The sequence below is a fragment of the Echeneis naucrates genome, chromosome 13 (assembly GCF_900963305.1).
Source record: "Echeneis naucrates chromosome 13, fEcheNa1.1, whole genome shotgun sequence".
NCBI classification, from domain to species: domain Eukaryota; kingdom Metazoa; phylum Chordata; class Actinopteri; order Carangiformes; family Echeneidae; genus Echeneis; species Echeneis naucrates.
The window spans coordinates 13,060,185-13,076,437 of NC_042523.1; the positions used below are offsets into that span (position 1 = coordinate 13,060,185).

The window sequence follows — 16,253 nt, forward strand, 5'->3', positions numbered from 1 at the left end:
GTGGAAATTAGGCAAACCAAACAGATTTAAACGTGTCTGTCAGTGCAGTTGTGGGTCAGCAGTAGTAGCGGTCACGTGGCCTGTTTGCGTGTAAATGGCGGGGGTGTTGGTGGGGGGTAAAGACAGTCACAGACCAGGGCCGCTCACCGATATTACGGACAACGCGTGTGTGTTTGTGTGTTTGTGTGCGTCTGTGTGTCTGTGTGCTTGTTTTCATTTTTTGGCGGATCGGCGGGATCCGGCGTGGCTCACAGCATCTGCCTCAGTCCCTCCGCCGTCAGCCGCCGGATTTTATTTATAACCGCCGAGAAAATTGGATGGAAGGAGCGCTCGGAGAGACAATCCCGGAAATAACATGCGTACTCTCCGCCTGTCACGTACGCTCACTGAGGATCTGCTCTGCTGTAGGCGGCCGTAGGTAAGAGGACGGAGGATTTATTTCCCTTTAAATTATTTTCTGCACACCAATTCGTTTTTTTTAATAATCTAAAATGTGAGTTTTTTTAACAGTTATGGAGGGACCTATAGCTGGTAAACTGACAGTCTGTAGCTGTGGAAACAGGCGAAACGGGAGGATTTTAGTGGATCTGTCTTTACAATCTGATCTGTATAAAACTAAATAGAAGACCCGTTTTAAAGTAGATAAGTAGATTTACTCTAATTTAAATCACCTGTCAGTCAGAGTTAGTTTTACTCGGATTTGCTTTATCAGTATTTGATTTCTTTGTAATGATCAAAGCCCAGAAATAGCTGCAATGGATATTGTAGCCCACAGAAAAGAGCCCCACAGATCATGAGCTGATTATAAGCCGGTCTTAGTTCATATGTTTTCTGCTGTACAGGCATATGCTGGGCCATAAAACACTATACGTTTATTTACTTGAGCTCAGTGTGACAAGTGGCCTGCTCTCTGCTATTAATAGGCCTAAAGTGGATCATTTTACTCTTCACAGACAATCCAATTCCGCCTCAAAATGTTTAGCTGCGAGGCTGTACAAATAAATGCACAACTCTTCGGTGTTCAAAGAGACTAAATAAGTGTAACTAGCAGCGGGCTCGGACATGAAACTTGCTGTCTCTGTGTGGCACAGCTCCTCTCCGCCGGAGAACAGCAGCAGCTGGGCTAGAAAATGAAGCGAGGACGTGAGCTACGTGCGCATCCGACAGATGACGAGATGAAATGGAGAGCTTGGGACACACGGACCTTTTAAACCCAAGCTCTGCCCGCGGATCCGTCGCACTCTCGGCCTCGCAGGGGGGGAGGACGAGCGGTCAGCCGGAGCTTCACCACACGTACCGGACGGACATGGGACTGAACGGCTTCTGCTCGGCGCCGGTCGGGAGTCCGACGGCCGCGGAACTCCTCGCGGATCTGGCCTCTCAGACCGACTCCCCCGGAATCACGACCCCGACCAAGCAGTCCAAAACCGGCGTGCCGTTCTACAGCGGCGGGGCGGCGTCTGCCTTCGCCACCGTGGAGGGCAGCCACGCAGGCGCTTTGGCTCACACGCCCAGCGGGTACCCTGGTCCGAGGGTGGACCCCGTCTACCCCCGGACCAGCAGAGCCTGCCTGGTGGAGAATGGGGACAGATCGGCTCTTGAGAAGTGTCCTTTATTGATGAGGAGGATCAATGGTGACCTGAAAAGCAGGCAGGGCCAGCAGCAGAAACGGAGGGGTGGGGAGAACCGGGACCGGGGTTCAGAAACTCTAAACGGCCCCGCGTTCGGGTCATCGGGGTCAGGAGGGTCTGTGGATCCTGCTTTCACTTCAGCAGATTCAGACTTAAAGCGGAGAAGGCTGGCAGAGGGGTGTGTTGGCCACAAATCGTCAGAGGCACCTCGAGTGGCCCGAGCAGTCGCCCACGGCAACCAAATGAGCATCCACAGCGTGCACTGTGTCTCTCCACAGTCTCCCTTCACCCCCCACGTTCCCCACACCAACCAGCACAACGGACAGAAGCAGGCTTCCTCAGGCCTGCCAGTCACACCCAGCCAGTCCTCCCCCGTGGAGGCCAACAGCATCCTCACCCCCCCAGCTCTTGCAGGGGCCAGCTGGTCAGCAGAGCGCATCGCCCACCAGTACATAGTCCCTTGCATGAAATACTATGGCATCTGTGTGAAGGACAACTTCCTGGGCCCTCAGCTGGGCGACAGGGTGCTGGAGGAGGTGGAGTTCTTAAACCGCAGCGGGAAGTTTCGAGGTGGGCAGCTGGTGAGCCAGAAGAGCATTCCCTCTCGGAGCATCCGGGGTGACCAGATTGCCTGGGTGGAGGGTCGCGAGCCCGGATGCCAGAACATTGGGGCGCTCATGGCTCACATCGATGAGGCTGTCATGTACAGCGCTGCCAATGGACAGCTGGGGGACTGTGTCATCAACGGACGCACCAAGGTGAGAGGAAGAATGGGGTGGGAACAGGTTGGGTGAGGGGTGAGACAGGGGGTATGTTTCCAGGCTACATCAGACACTACAAGAAAAGCTGTAGCTGTAGGAGTGTCAGTCTGACAACGTCATTACATTTTAAAGCATCTGGGTCGAGGGTCACGTCCGCTCGGCTCCATCTCTGCTGCTCTAATGATGACACACTCACACCTCAGTGGTAGAGTAAATACAAAGTTAGGTAGGATGTCAGGATGAACTCTGTGTATCTGACACATGTGAGCTTGATAAGAGAAGGGGGGGGGGGGGGGCAGAGCTGTCCTCCTGAGCTGACCCTGTGTCTGGGTTTAGGCCTGCCAAAGTATGCCCCTGTCCCTGCCTTCGTACTACTTGTACCCAGGACAAAAAAAAACAAAAAAAAAAACAACTAAGGGGCTGAATCTCCTCTGCCATCACTATAACCTTCCCTTTGAAGACTTTTTCACTCCTTTCACCCACACAAACACGATACTGTTGTGGTATGAAAGTGCGTTTTTGTTTGTTTGTTTCCTTTATCTCATATCTCGTGGCACAAGAGCTGCATTTTTTTTTTTTTTTTTTTTTTAAACTGTGACTGCACGCCTCAGTTTCTCTTTTCCATTGATATTTCTCAAATGTCATGCACAATTAGAACTGCACACCACTGAAGATAGTTCCCTAAACACAAAAGGGACTAACTTTTATAACTGTACCGTTTTCACTGTCCTGGGCCCAGAACCTCCTCTACAGCCTGTTACTCCCTGTAGCCATGCAGTCCTGGGCTCTCTCAGCGAGGTTATGTGACACATGCTGATGAAAGTCTGGTTCGTTCTCAACCCTGAATCTGTGTGTGCACCCCTCATGTCTTTGTTTGTGTTTTCACACAAAAAAGTGAAAAAACTGAGAGTTTAAAGAAGTTGTTTTTTCAGTCTTTACTCTTTACTGCCTGAATTGTGTCTATCTTTGTATGAGAGGCCTTTTTTTTGGAACTACTGTAGTGTCATGGCCTTATTCCCAAACAGCTCAAAGTTAACCATTACGTGTCAGTCGCATCTATTACCTAACATGTTCTCAGTGTTTCAGTAACCCCATTCTTCAACCAGTAGTTATCTTCAAAAGTAACATGTCTAGACAATCCATATTGGTGTTGTTTGCAACATTTGTCTGCAACATTACATTTTGGAAATTTCCAAATGAAAACGCAAACATTGATGCTAAACTGTACGACATTATTCTGTCCCATGTGGAAATTTAAATCCAGAGAAGCTCTTAATGATTGTCTTGTCTGATCTGATCTGAAATGTAGTGCATTACTTCTTCCCATGAGGGAAATTAGGTGAAAGCCAGTCCTCGCTTTCCTTCTACAATTTTAATCAACAACAATATGAATGAGACTATTGTTGGCAGTGTTTAGAAATATCAAACTACTCCCCATCATTAACTGGCTCCTATACTCTCCACTCATTTCCGTACTTCATTAGCAGTATGTTCTCCTCTTCCTAATGAACTGTTTCCATGACCTCATTCACCTCATCTGTGTAACATGGAGCACCTTGCCCCACGCGTCTAGTGACTTACGCAAGATTTAGGTGGTGTTTGAACAGGGGCTGGCCAGGAAGTACCTCACGTCACCAGCCTTTGCTCTCCTGAGTTTTGGGCTGACTCTACTGCATATTGGGCAAAGTCACAGTTCAATGACTCTTGTGGAATGGGTGAGTTAGTATGTCTAAGGTTATGACTGTTTTCATCTGGAGTTCCTTTGCATAAGTGCAGTTCAGGGGACCCTCAGCCTAATCTTGAGTTTGATTTTACAATGCACAAATTTTCTCTGAGGAAAGCAATCAACTGCAAGGACTGAGGAAATATTCTCAACCTTGTGTTCACAGTTATGCAGCTCATCAATGCACACTGCGATAAAGGAAATGTAAAATGCATTGAAGTTTCTTTCATTGTTCCATTTAGCCTACATGAGGTCAAAATTTGATGAATTTAGATTAGATTAGATTATGGTATTGTAGTCTTTAAAATACAAAGCTGTGCTTGGCTATTGTCTCCTACATTATTTACTCAGAGCGATTTCCAGGTTGAAATGTTAGTTCACCAGTTGCCAACTGTTCCCCTGTCAGATTGCTTGATTTGCCCTTGGTAAACAAACAAACAAAACGTTCAGTGCTAAGGAGTTTAAAACGTTTCTGGTTTCTGGCGGTCTTACTGCGAAGGGGATAGTGTAGTGATAGATACAGCGATGGTCCGTGCATGAGAGAGTGGAAATAATAGGAAGAGAAATAAGGGGATGTGAGAGGAGTATAGTTAGATAAAAGGTCACTGTGCCTTTTTCGTCCATCTCCTTCTATCTGCCTATCTTTGCTATTCCTTTATTCCAGACCTCATTTTCCTTTGCATGTCCTTTACTTCACTCCCTTTCCCTTTTGTCTTATCAGCCGCCTTGTTTGCTGCTTTGACAAAATATTCCCCAGCCATTACCACGGTAACAGGCACAAACAGAGTAAGCTGCGCATTGTGTATAAAAGACATAGCGAGAGAACTGGAGGGGCTGACCATGCCCAAATAACGTTTCACCAGCAGTGAGTGATATTTCTGCACCCTGACTCCCGTTAGTGTGCATGAGCCGGAGAGACAAAAGGTATTGTAACGCCAGTTAACGTGGTGCTAGGTGATGGTGGGAATGTCTTGTATTGGGTGGATTGGCCAAACAACTCCATGGAGGACACTAGATATATGAAGGAGGTGGGGATAGACCGGAGGTGAGCGGAGAAGGGAGTGGGGGATGTAAAGCAGGGAGTGGGAGGGTTGTGTTAAACAAGAGTGGAGAAAGGGCAATGCAGCAGGAGCTTCAGCATAATGAGAATATCTGCTGCGGCAGTACATTTTCAGAAGATCTCAGCAGTGATACCATTCAGGAAAGAATCACAAGTCTTACACACACACGCAAGCCATTTTGTCATTCATTTATTTCCTTCCTAAACAGAACCAGTGTTATAATATTTTTCTGTTGCATCATCTGTAGTTAGAAGCTGCTTTGTTACTTTTATCTGTTTTATCAATTATTTCTCTATCAAATGAATATCATAGGGCTAAAGACTGCTGTTTACCTGAAGGAAACATCACCATGGACCCATAGCACATTCATTATAATCACATAATTTATATATAAGCATGGCTAGAATTTGTTAAGATATAGCCCTTGCCGCCTCATGTTACTTTTGCTATTACATTTGTTTCCAATGTGTTGTGTTGTTGACAAATGACACATGCACAGTACGTTTGTTTAAAAAAAAAAAAAAAAAAAGACCATCATCCATAAATGCCCCAAAATCTGCTATTTTATCATTAAAGAACAAAATAATTTAATGAATTTGTGGTTGGATATGGAACAAATATGTGAAAGAATGCACATATTGATCCATTCTACTGTTCAGTGGTGAGTCGTGAGTCGCTCATGATGGGCGCCGCAGCTGAATTCACTCAGAATGACTGAGCAAATTTAGCTTTTCACATTAGAAATAACTGCCATGAATTCTGAGAAAAGAAACGTCATGCCGTACATCACGTTCAAGACAAAACATAACTTTGGCGCTGTGGATGAGACAGAAAGCGGACAGAGAAATGGAAGAAATAATTATCTCAAGTACACGTTTGGGATTTTTGACACCAAAATGGATTCGTTTCAGTTAAAATGTTTATTGTGTTTACCGCGAACAAGTTATATCACATGGAGTCAGAACAGTCTCGTAATGAATGAACTCTCACAAGGCTTTTCATATGATTTTTTTTTTTTGGTAGTTGTAATTCGGACTCACTAATGCGCACAATCTGTTTCGCAATTACACACGCTTTGGTTCACAAACATAATTTGTATGCAAAATTGTAATTTAAATTTGGAAATGTACACTCTCTGCTTCACAAATGTAAATTTGAGTCACAATTGTAATATAAATTACTGGACCAAACCCCTCCAGAGACAGAGACTGGACCGGATCCCTCCACAGACCGGTTCTTTAGGGCCTCTTTAACTGAAGGTATTTTTGAGCTATACACATCTGTAGCAGAATCACATCAGTGTATAATGACAGTAAAGCTACTTTCCTTTCCTGTATTTCCTTAGGCATTTAAGTCCATTTTTAAGCAAAATACTTTTGTACTTTTACTTAAGTAATATTTTGACAAAGTTACTTTTACTTGTATTGGAGTAATATTTGAGTAGTATCTGCACTTTTATTTAAGTAGTTAAGTTGTGCACTCTGTCCACCTTTGTTGGTAATGCATCCAATACCACAACACACACACACACACACACACACACACTGGTGAACCAAAAGCTGGGAGTCATGTAAGCCCTTTATCTTCATATATCTCTCTATATCTCTCTTCACTCAATTTCAATTTGTTACAATCTATTAGAAACTATTGATAATCACTCATCCTGATTTATATCACATCTTCTGACATTCAAGCTACTTTTGAGTAATGAGCTGTGTGTTAGAGGAGAGCGAGTCGATTTGGTTGCTTGGATTAACACATTTTGATGCAGGTTTCCAATAAGCAATGAAAGCTCACGGAGCAATATATACTTTTTTTATTCAGTTATGGAAATCTGTTTTGTTAAAGCTGCCTCAGTTACTTCAAGAGCATTCCTGTTCCTGCTAAAGCATTTTACCACCCTGCCACTGCTTATAACAGAGGTTTTTATTAATGTATGCATTTCGGAAGCAACCTATAGCTCAGCCACATCAGCATCTCTACAACAGCAGTTTGTATAAATAAGTACTTTTTAAACCGCAACCTCTACTTGTAGTCTCGAATCCTGGAGCAAAACTGCCACATTGATAATATCCAATTCTAAAAGCGCCCTCACTATGTGCCTTCATCAGCAGAGTCAACCAACGTCATCCTCATCTCCGTTTTAGCTCTTGCGCTCTCCCACACATGCATAACGTCTCTCTCTCTTTCTTTCTTTCTCTCTCCCTCCCTCCCTTCTTATAATGCCTGTATTTGTTCAGCCTTATCTAGCCCCTCTCCCCACCCCGCTATCCACCATCATTCCTCTTATCAGAATATGCGTGCAGCGTTAGAGTTTATTTTTGTTCTTGTCCAGAACAGATTGTTCTAGCTTCCCGGCCATCACCTTGACACCCGGGTATCTGCCATTAGGGCATTAATGCTGGTGGCTGGCAGACAGGTGGTTGGTGCCAATTAGACTTAAATGTAGTGTGGGCACTGATTCCACAAGAGATGAAGGAGTGAGCAAGGCAGAAATGACAGATAGGATCGAAAAGGATTGAGACATGCTGTGTCTTGTTGTGCGTGAATGAATATTGTGTGTATGTGTAGGTGTGTGCCTGTGTGTGAATTAAACTGAATGCAGTTTATTTGTTAATAACTTGTTTTAGCATATATTTTCCTCCAAAATTATGTCCTTGTCTTCAGTGTGCATGTGTGTGTGAGATGTGTTTATGCTGCAGGCAAGGGTTGAGCTGTGTGGTGTAGTGTAGTACGTTAATTGTGGTTAATTGCAGTTGCTAAGACTTAACGGTGGAGAAACTGTGTTTTCTGGGAAAACAAACCTCCTTGAAAACACGTGGGCCCACAGTAATCCCTCTCATCTTTGTGTGTGTATGCAGACAAAGCAACTCTTTTTACGCAAATTAAGATAGGTTAGAGAAGGATATTTAGTATTTTGGTCTTGGCCATTTCAATTTAAAAAGAAAGGTGTCTGTAAACAAATGTGTTGACTTACAATCATTATTTTGTCATGTGTATCACTGAGGACTATACTGGTCAACACAATCACTTCCTCACAAAATATTCATAAAACAGGTTGAGGAACTACATTATTGGATAACCATCAGTGGGACTGTCTCACAAAGAAATCCATTAACTTCTTGTGTCAAGTTGCAGTTACTCTCTAACTACATTAATCTTTCTAATGATCATCATGCATGAATTAATATTTTCCTTTTCTCTGTCTATATTTGATATGTTGATTTTGACAAACCAAGACTGGTTGTTGGCTGGAGTCCATTGCTAAAGGTCCAGAGGTTAATGAGCTCTGACTGCAAGCGTTGGTCAGTAATGAGAGTAGACAATGGTGGCCAAGCAGAGTCTCTCTCACACACACACACACACACAATACAATCAAACTCACTTGGCCGTGAATGAGGAGGGACAGCAGCACACCACACGAGAGAGATAGATGATAGCAGAAGGGACACGTTTTACAAACAATACGAAGACAGGAACATTTGTCTCAGAAATCTGTGTGAGCACTTTTTGATTTCTGCAGGGTTTAGACTCAGTGTTGTACCACATCTGAAATGATAAGGACAAGTAGGTTAAATCAATACTGCAACTGAGCAGAACCTGCTAGCCATGAATGATGACCCCACTCGGTAGCTCAGTCTCGTTCTTCACATGCTTAACATTAAGAGACAGGGCAGTGACTTTTGTTGAAGTACGCCTGGAGACAATACTCAACCACAGCAATCACCACTCAACTCTCTCTCTGCCAGCGCAGGCTTATGTCAGGCAGTAAGTGAATCAGGTGTCTTGTTTTCCTAAGTGGACAGAAACTGAAAGCTACAGCCTGTGGAGATGGTTTGGAAACTGTTAATTGCAGCCTGTAATATACTTGCACTCGGCTCATTTTGGCCCCATACTTTTGTCGCTTTGCCCGCATTACATGTACAGTCATGTGGTCTTCTAGTGGCGGTCTACTGGTGGAAAAGTTCTCACGCAGGTCCCGGTTCCCTCGGACTCTCCAGAGAAAGCAGCACTCGCTGGCTTCACAGCCTCCAGCACACAGACGTCAAGCAGGGGAAATACCAGCGCAAGACTATTGTTTGAACATGGATACTCTATCTCTAGATCATTTAGTAGCTGGAAATAACTGCTGAACTCTGACACATTTTTCTGCTTCTCCCTCTCGTGACTTAGTGTACAATGATGGCAAATATCCCACCTGGGAAAAAAATTTACTATGAAACAGTGGGAACGCTGAAGGTCAAGAGATGGACCAGCAACAGATGGATTGCAGGCCAGACAGTCACTCAAGTGTCTTTCTCATCTTTGTTCTGCTGTAATTTTTTTTTCTACATACTAATTGGTCACTGATAGCCCCTTAAATTGGTAAATGGTTCGTCAAGGATTCATTGCTCATACTTTCCTTTCTCTGGGTCTCAAACAATCCAGGACACAGTTCACTTTTGATAGAGACCAGTTTAACCAGTGAAGGGTATATTATTCAGGTTACTGACATGTATGATGGTGCGTGTAAGTTTTTTTTTTTTATGCTCTAAAGGTGGCACCGATGCACAGTAAATGATCATATCTGTTCTGTTTTTAGGCCATGGTTGCCTGTTACCCAGGTAATGGAGCAGGATATGTTCGCCATGTTGACAATCCAAACGGTGATGGACGTTGCATCACATGCATCTACTATCTTAACAAGAACTGGGATGTGAAGGTATATATACTATCAAAATATGTTTACAAAAATGACATATTGCTACAAATATGTTGCAAGTAAGAGACTGTTGTGTGTGTTCTGTCCTCATAGAAACAAGGAGGGTTGTTGCAGATCTACCCTGAAGGCAAAAATGTGGTAGCCAACATCGAGCCTCTGTTTGACCGGCTGCTCATCTTCTGGTCTGACCGCAGGAACCCACATGAAGTGAAGCCAGCTTACGCCACTCGGTCAGTAACTCTTCAGTACTGTTCATGCAGCATAAACAAATATATGCACAAATTCAAGTTGGGAAATGCTTTATACCTTACAGAAACCAGAAGGGCTTACTTCCAATATTGCCGGTGGTTTATGTTATGCATGGTTTATATTCACCTACACTGCCAATATATACACATGCGTCATAGCTAAATCATCATGATCCACATTAATTCTATCTACTATAAACTCAAAGTGAACTTTTGAATCATAGGACACTATTTGCCTATGACCGCAATTAGATTAATCAACAATGTTTCAAAAACTAGATCCATGGACTAAATAAAGACAAAAAAATCATCAAATCGTCATCCATTAAACCAACCAGAAAGAAATAGAATTGAATAGAAAACTATGTGGAGAAATGTTGAGATGTTTTGAAGTATGTGAGGTAGATCTGAGACAAGTACACCAAATGAGGGCCCATAACCACAGAACCTTACGTGCTTGCACTGCTTCCCCTATCCTCTGGTCTCTTCTCCATCTGACTGCTGGGGGGCGAGGTGGGGCCAGAGGCAGGAAGTATGTGTTTCCTGAGAGGGTCGGTGGGAGAGAGGGGAGGAAGGTTCGATTGCATGACTCGTGCTGGAGAGACACAGGCATGAGAGACAGGAATAAACAACACAGCCCCATAGGAGAGACTCAAAGGCATAGAAATTAACTCTTAACTGTCAGGCACATTTTCTACCCCAGACGGCCAGCTGTTCTGTATGATAGACATTTCTTCTGCTGTCGCTATGTACGACAGAAATGATCGATTTTAATAAACTTTAATTGACAATTTAATGGACAGCATAGCAGTTAGTGCTGTTAGTGCTCGGTTCCTAGCCTGAGCCTTTCTGCGTTGGTTTTCTCCAGGTACTCTGGTTTCCTCCCACCATCCAAAGAAATCACGTTTGGGTTAATTGGTGACTCTAAATTGTCCGTAGGTCAGAGCGTGAGTCTGTCTGTCTCTGTGTGTTGGCCCTGTGATAGACTGGTGACCTGTCCAGGGTGACCTCGCCCAGTGTGTCCATTTATAAAATCCAGCAGTTGCATATTGGCATGTGATTTTAAATATTATCTCAGTAACATTTTAGCAGAATAACTAGGATTGACTATTTCCTGTTAGGATTTAAATGCATTATTCAATTTAAAATTGTTGAAAAGGTGATTTTTACATAATAATATTTCATACTGCCATCAGTTGACAGGACTGACATAAATGTTATCTGAGCCAGAGTTATATTAGGTATTCAGAACATGATTTTAGCTCTTCCTCCTCTTGTCTTATAGCTATGCCATCACAGTCTGGTACTTTAATGCCAAAGAGCGAGCAGAGGCTAAAGAGAAATACAGATTGGGTAAGTGTCTTCACAGGAGAGTCATGGCATTGTATCATCTCTCTTTGTATTTGGTGCAACTTAACATTGTGACTGAAATGCTCTTTCTTCTGTCTATAGCAATAGGACAGAAAGGTGTTCAAGTGCCTGTCACTCAAAACAGCAAGACATAAATCTCATTCTATCACTGGAGAGCACTCTGAAATATTACGTGCCTTCCTGAACTGCTAATGGACGCCGTGGTCATAAAGGGAGAAACTCTTGAACACTGTCAGTCACTGCTGCAGCTCCACACCACTCTTGCATTGTCAGCTGCCACATTCACATCACTGGCTGTGATGTCATGCTTTCCTGCCATGTGATTAGGCAGCTGATGAAAGATGTGGCAGATATAGAGCACAATGGCCAGGATTGTACGGCTGAGGTGAGATTGGAATTACATGTGGTGGCTGAAGAAGAAATTAACTTTTGTGAACAGTCTCACTGAATCATCTATGAAGCCAACTAACTGAAAGAACAGGCTCCGTCATTTCATTTGTATTTTGCCTGTTCAGTAATCAGTGATTGTGTGATTTTTTTTTTTTTTTTTTTTTTTAAATTTTTTAAAGTGTACTCTGGTGTCAATTTCATTACAAACACAGGTCGCATAAACAATGAATCAGTGGACAGACAGTGGGAAACACAAGCGCAAGGAGTAGAAATCTTTGGTGTTGTCTCAGAAAATCCTTATTTCACCTTGATTGTGACGTAGTCCCCTTGTCTCATGATGTGGGCAAGTGAGCAAGTCAGGTAGAGTCAGAGACATAAGAAAGAAAGAGCCTGCAAGGCTAAATCATTCTCGGCCAACATGTAGTGGAAAGTTGCTTGGGGCACTTAGTCACTCCTGGTTTAAGCACTATTCCTGAACATTACAGGGATGGACACACAATTTCTAGTCAGTGCATGAGAACATCATTACACTGTAGTTTTACTCTGTATAGCACACTAAGTATAGCTCAAGTATTATCCAAGGACTGTATTACAACATTTGTCTAAGAGCAAAAATATCTTTTGCAACCTCAAAATTTAAGTGCCACAAAAAAATGGAGGGAATCAGTGTTTCATTTTTTTTAGTTGTTGTAATGTTTGTAATACATTTTCATGACTGAACATAGACCACACAAAGCTTTTCTACATACTTCAAGTGTAGTGCTGCTTTCAGTGTGACTGAAACACACAGCTCATTATTGAGACAGGAGGCAAGCTCTCAGAGACAGGGGTCAAAACAGGGTTTGACGAGTCTGTTTTATGTGTGTGTATGTGTGCGTGCGCGCGAGCTCACGTGTGTGTGTGTGTATGCTCATGTGCCTGTATGCAGATTTGGCTTGACTTGCTCTTAACATGATGGAAACTGCATGTATTTCTGATATGGCACTTTGGGTAAGAACCTGCCCAAAAAGACACATGCAAACACAGAAAAGGTGGCTAACAACAGATAATTAAAATATCTACGAAAAAGTATTTGGCATAGTGATATTTTCAATCAACCTGCACACTGAAGACCTGTACTACTACAGTAAAAAGCACAGACCTAAGCATACGCTGTATGTGAACTGCAGGATGACATCACTGCCTGTCCATGTGTGGGATTGAGTATTCGTGCATCAATGTACTCGCACATATATGTGAAAAACACTGTCTTGCAGAGTCTGACAGGTATTGTCTCGGTAAATGGTAGATTGATTACAGAGAAGGTTATTTTAAGAAGCACTTTATTATTTGTAATGCCATGTGTGAATGATAGAAAAAAAAATATAACTAAAATGTAGATTTATGCTGTGGATAATATGATCGTTCAAATGCAATAGAAACTAAAACAATGAGAACAAATGGAAATTGTTTGCCTAATTTTTTTTTAATTATTATTATTATTTGGAGTATTTAATTAAAACCTGTTTGTTTTTGTACAAAAAGTGTAGTTGATTTACTGGGGAAAGCCTGAGCTGAAAGCTCATATTTATTCCACCACAGACACATGGACAAGAAACACATGCTCAAATCTAGACTTTCTATCTCGGCCACGACTATGTGAAACCAAAATGCAGTGAACTAATCGGAGCCCATGCTGCACATATCAAGAGCCAAGTTTGTTTGTTTATTTGGATGTGGCATATGGCCATAACCGTTATCATCACTCCTGCTACTTCAGGTTCGAACATGTCCTCATCATACCGTGAAGGAGATACATCAGAACTCTTGTGTAATCAACTTCTTATTTGAGAGAAGTTCTTACAGGTGCTGTCACTCAAGTATTCAATAATAGCAGAATAGAGACTTATCTGAGAATGCACATATTTGTGTATATGGCAACCCAATTCCCAAGTGGATCCTTCAAACTTACTCTTTATAAGGTTATGCACAAGCCTGTATGTCGGTCTAAAGGTGTTGAAATGTTTGTCTAATCAGATGATACAACTCCAGGGTAAGAAAAGTTTGGATTTTCTTGGAGTGTAAACACAGGTACTAACATAACGCCATACAACTACAGGACAGCCACAATTAAAACTTGCACTGAGGCCCTTCATTACTGAGTATATGATTAAATTCAAGCCATCAAACAACTCCCCGGGGGTTTATAAAAGTTTATGAAGCACATTCTGTTTTCATCAGCATCACGAGGTTTGAGACGTATGGACGTAAAGCACAAACCATCTGATCCTATAAACTGTTTTGGTAGACTTTGGAGGTATCAGTTGCTTTTACTGATGCTGGTCTGTGCTTCCTCCAGTCAGACTGGTAAATTCATGACATTCAAGTGTAAGAATGCGTTTGGTTTCTGGACAACCACTGGCTCCAGAGTTTGAACCAAGGACGACACTTTGAGTCAAAAATGTTAAAATTACTGCGGTACATGTGACAGAGACAGAGGTCAGAGTATGATAAATAAAGGAACGGGACCAAGACGGTGTAAACCAACACGATTCGGTTCATCCAAACCAATCCAAAAGAACATTTTCAACTCATAATTAGAGGGATGAAGATAATAGACTAAAGGCTGATCCAAATCAAATAAAGTAAGATGAGAGAAGCAGCAGTTGACGTTTTGCCATAAAGTTGTGAAGAAAACTTTTCACAAATGTTTTCCTTCTTAGCTGCATTTAGCAAACTTGGAGCCACGTCAGCTCGTGGAGGTCAACTTTCCTGGAACCAAACCCATTCAATATGTTTTCATGTCTGGTCTGGTCTGTGTCAAAAATGTTGATATTTTCAGCTGCTAGTTTGGTGTTTGTCCTTTTTCAATGGCTAGCAGGCCAAGGTAACTTATATATATATATATATATATAAGGGAGAGGGGAAACTAAATACTGCGATGGTTGTTTAATGCTGTTGTCATAACCAACAACAGTTAGCACTAGGAACACTGTGCACAGTACAAAAAATGTGCTTAGGCTGTGAAGCGGTTATCACTGAATCATATTTTGTATCCATGATGCCTTTTAATCAAAATGCCCCAAACAAAATAAGAATGAAATCATGACCACATTTGACATGTGAATCAACTGGAAGATGTCCAAATGTGCTGACTGACATCGCTGAGCTCAGCATCCAGTGAAACTCTATGCACTCCGTTTCTTCAGTGACTCACACTGTGCTGATTACCACACGTACAGCCTGCACTCATTAAGACAGAGCATTGTGTCTTTGCTGTAAAGGTGCACTATTTTAGTATTTTTACCCTGTAGTGGGCAATTTGCATTAGAGAGCTGTGGTGTGTTTTACTTGAAAGAAGCAGCACGCAGGGAGTGTAAACAGATTCATTTCTGTCTGTGTGTAAGTCGACAAGTATCTGTTGCTGTCTTCTCCCTCCATCTTGTGGTTTATTTTCCTCATAGCAGTTAAGGACCAATCCTCCCTGTAATGTCTGGTCTGACCACCAGGAGCCAGCACTGAATCTAAAGCGCCTTCTTTTAACTGAGATACCTCACATTGACCTGTCTAGAAATTTCATTTACTCTCTGTCCCTTTTTTTCCTTGCTTGTACTGGGACACACACACACACACACACACACACACCTAAAGAACAAATTTGTCAGAGAGTGGGTGGAAATGGACTGGTATAAATGTTGAGCTGAACGCATCAACTGAACTACTTGCCTTTTTGTCGACATTCCTGGAAAATGAGTCTTTGGCCCTTTCCAGTGTACAGTGAATGTCAATACAATCTGCACGACACACCACACCACACTAAACACACACACACTCACATACGCACTATGTTAACGACACTGTGGCTAAAATCAGCAGGCTGCAGCAGCAGCAGATTGTAAAAATATCAGAGAGCAACTCTAATAAGAAGACAAGCAGCAAGTGTTCAGTCATGTACGGGGAAGGGAATGAAAGACTTGTTGTTTACGTTGGGTGTGAAGTTATTATTCATTCTCCCTAACTTCGTCAAATATATTGCAAAACCACTTTGGAGAGCACATTTGCTTATTTTACAAGTTGAGAATGGTTCCAGTCAGCTCACACATCTATTCTATTTCCATCACTCACTTTTTTCCTTCCTTTTTGTAAGTTTCAGTATGTCTTGTATTTTCCTTAGCCACCACCTGCTAACCCACATTCTCATCTGTAGATGCACATTTTGAGGCCAGTCTTTCTAATTTGAAATTAGATTTGAGAGGCAAATGATACTGAATGTGAACTAAACTAACTGTACTAAATATAAAATTGATATATATTAAGGTATGTAAGGTTGGGTATATCTTATTGCCATATCTTATTCAGTGGTTTTTGTCATTATCAGGACTTGGTA

At 42.4% G+C, this 16,253-nt stretch overlaps 1 protein-coding gene across 1 annotated transcript; it reads left to right on the top strand.

The window, feature by feature from the left end:
• The first annotated feature begins 84 nt into the window (after positions 1-84).
• On the top strand, positions 85-13,398 carry egln2 (egl-9 family hypoxia-inducible factor 2). The gene is made up of 6 exons (XM_029517110.1): positions 85-418; positions 1,092-2,389; positions 9,759-9,878; positions 9,972-10,108; positions 11,412-11,479; positions 11,579-13,398. Exons 2-6 carry the CDS (start codon positions 1,181-1,183, stop codon positions 11,629-11,631), a joined length of 1,587 nt encoding a protein of 528 aa, XP_029372970.1. The 5' UTR covers positions 85-418; positions 1,092-1,180; the 3' UTR covers positions 11,632-13,398.
• Positions 13,399-16,253: the final 2,855 nt, after the last annotated feature.

What these genes read in the sequence shown, in the direction of transcription:
- egln2 (XM_029517110.1), top strand. Translation starts at nt 1,181, where the DNA reads ATGGAGAGCTTGGGACACACGGACCTTTTAAACCCAAGCTCTGCCCGC. An exon ending in TCATCAACGGACGCACCAAG is followed by an intron (nt 2,390 to 9,758) that starts GTGAGAGGAAGA and finishes TTCTGTTTTTAG; the next exon opens with GCCATGGTTGCCTGTTACCC. An exon ending in TAAAGAGAAATACAGATTGG is followed by an intron (nt 11,480 to 11,578) that starts GTAAGTGTCTTC and finishes TTCTGTCTATAG; the next exon opens with CAATAGGACAGAAAGGTGTT.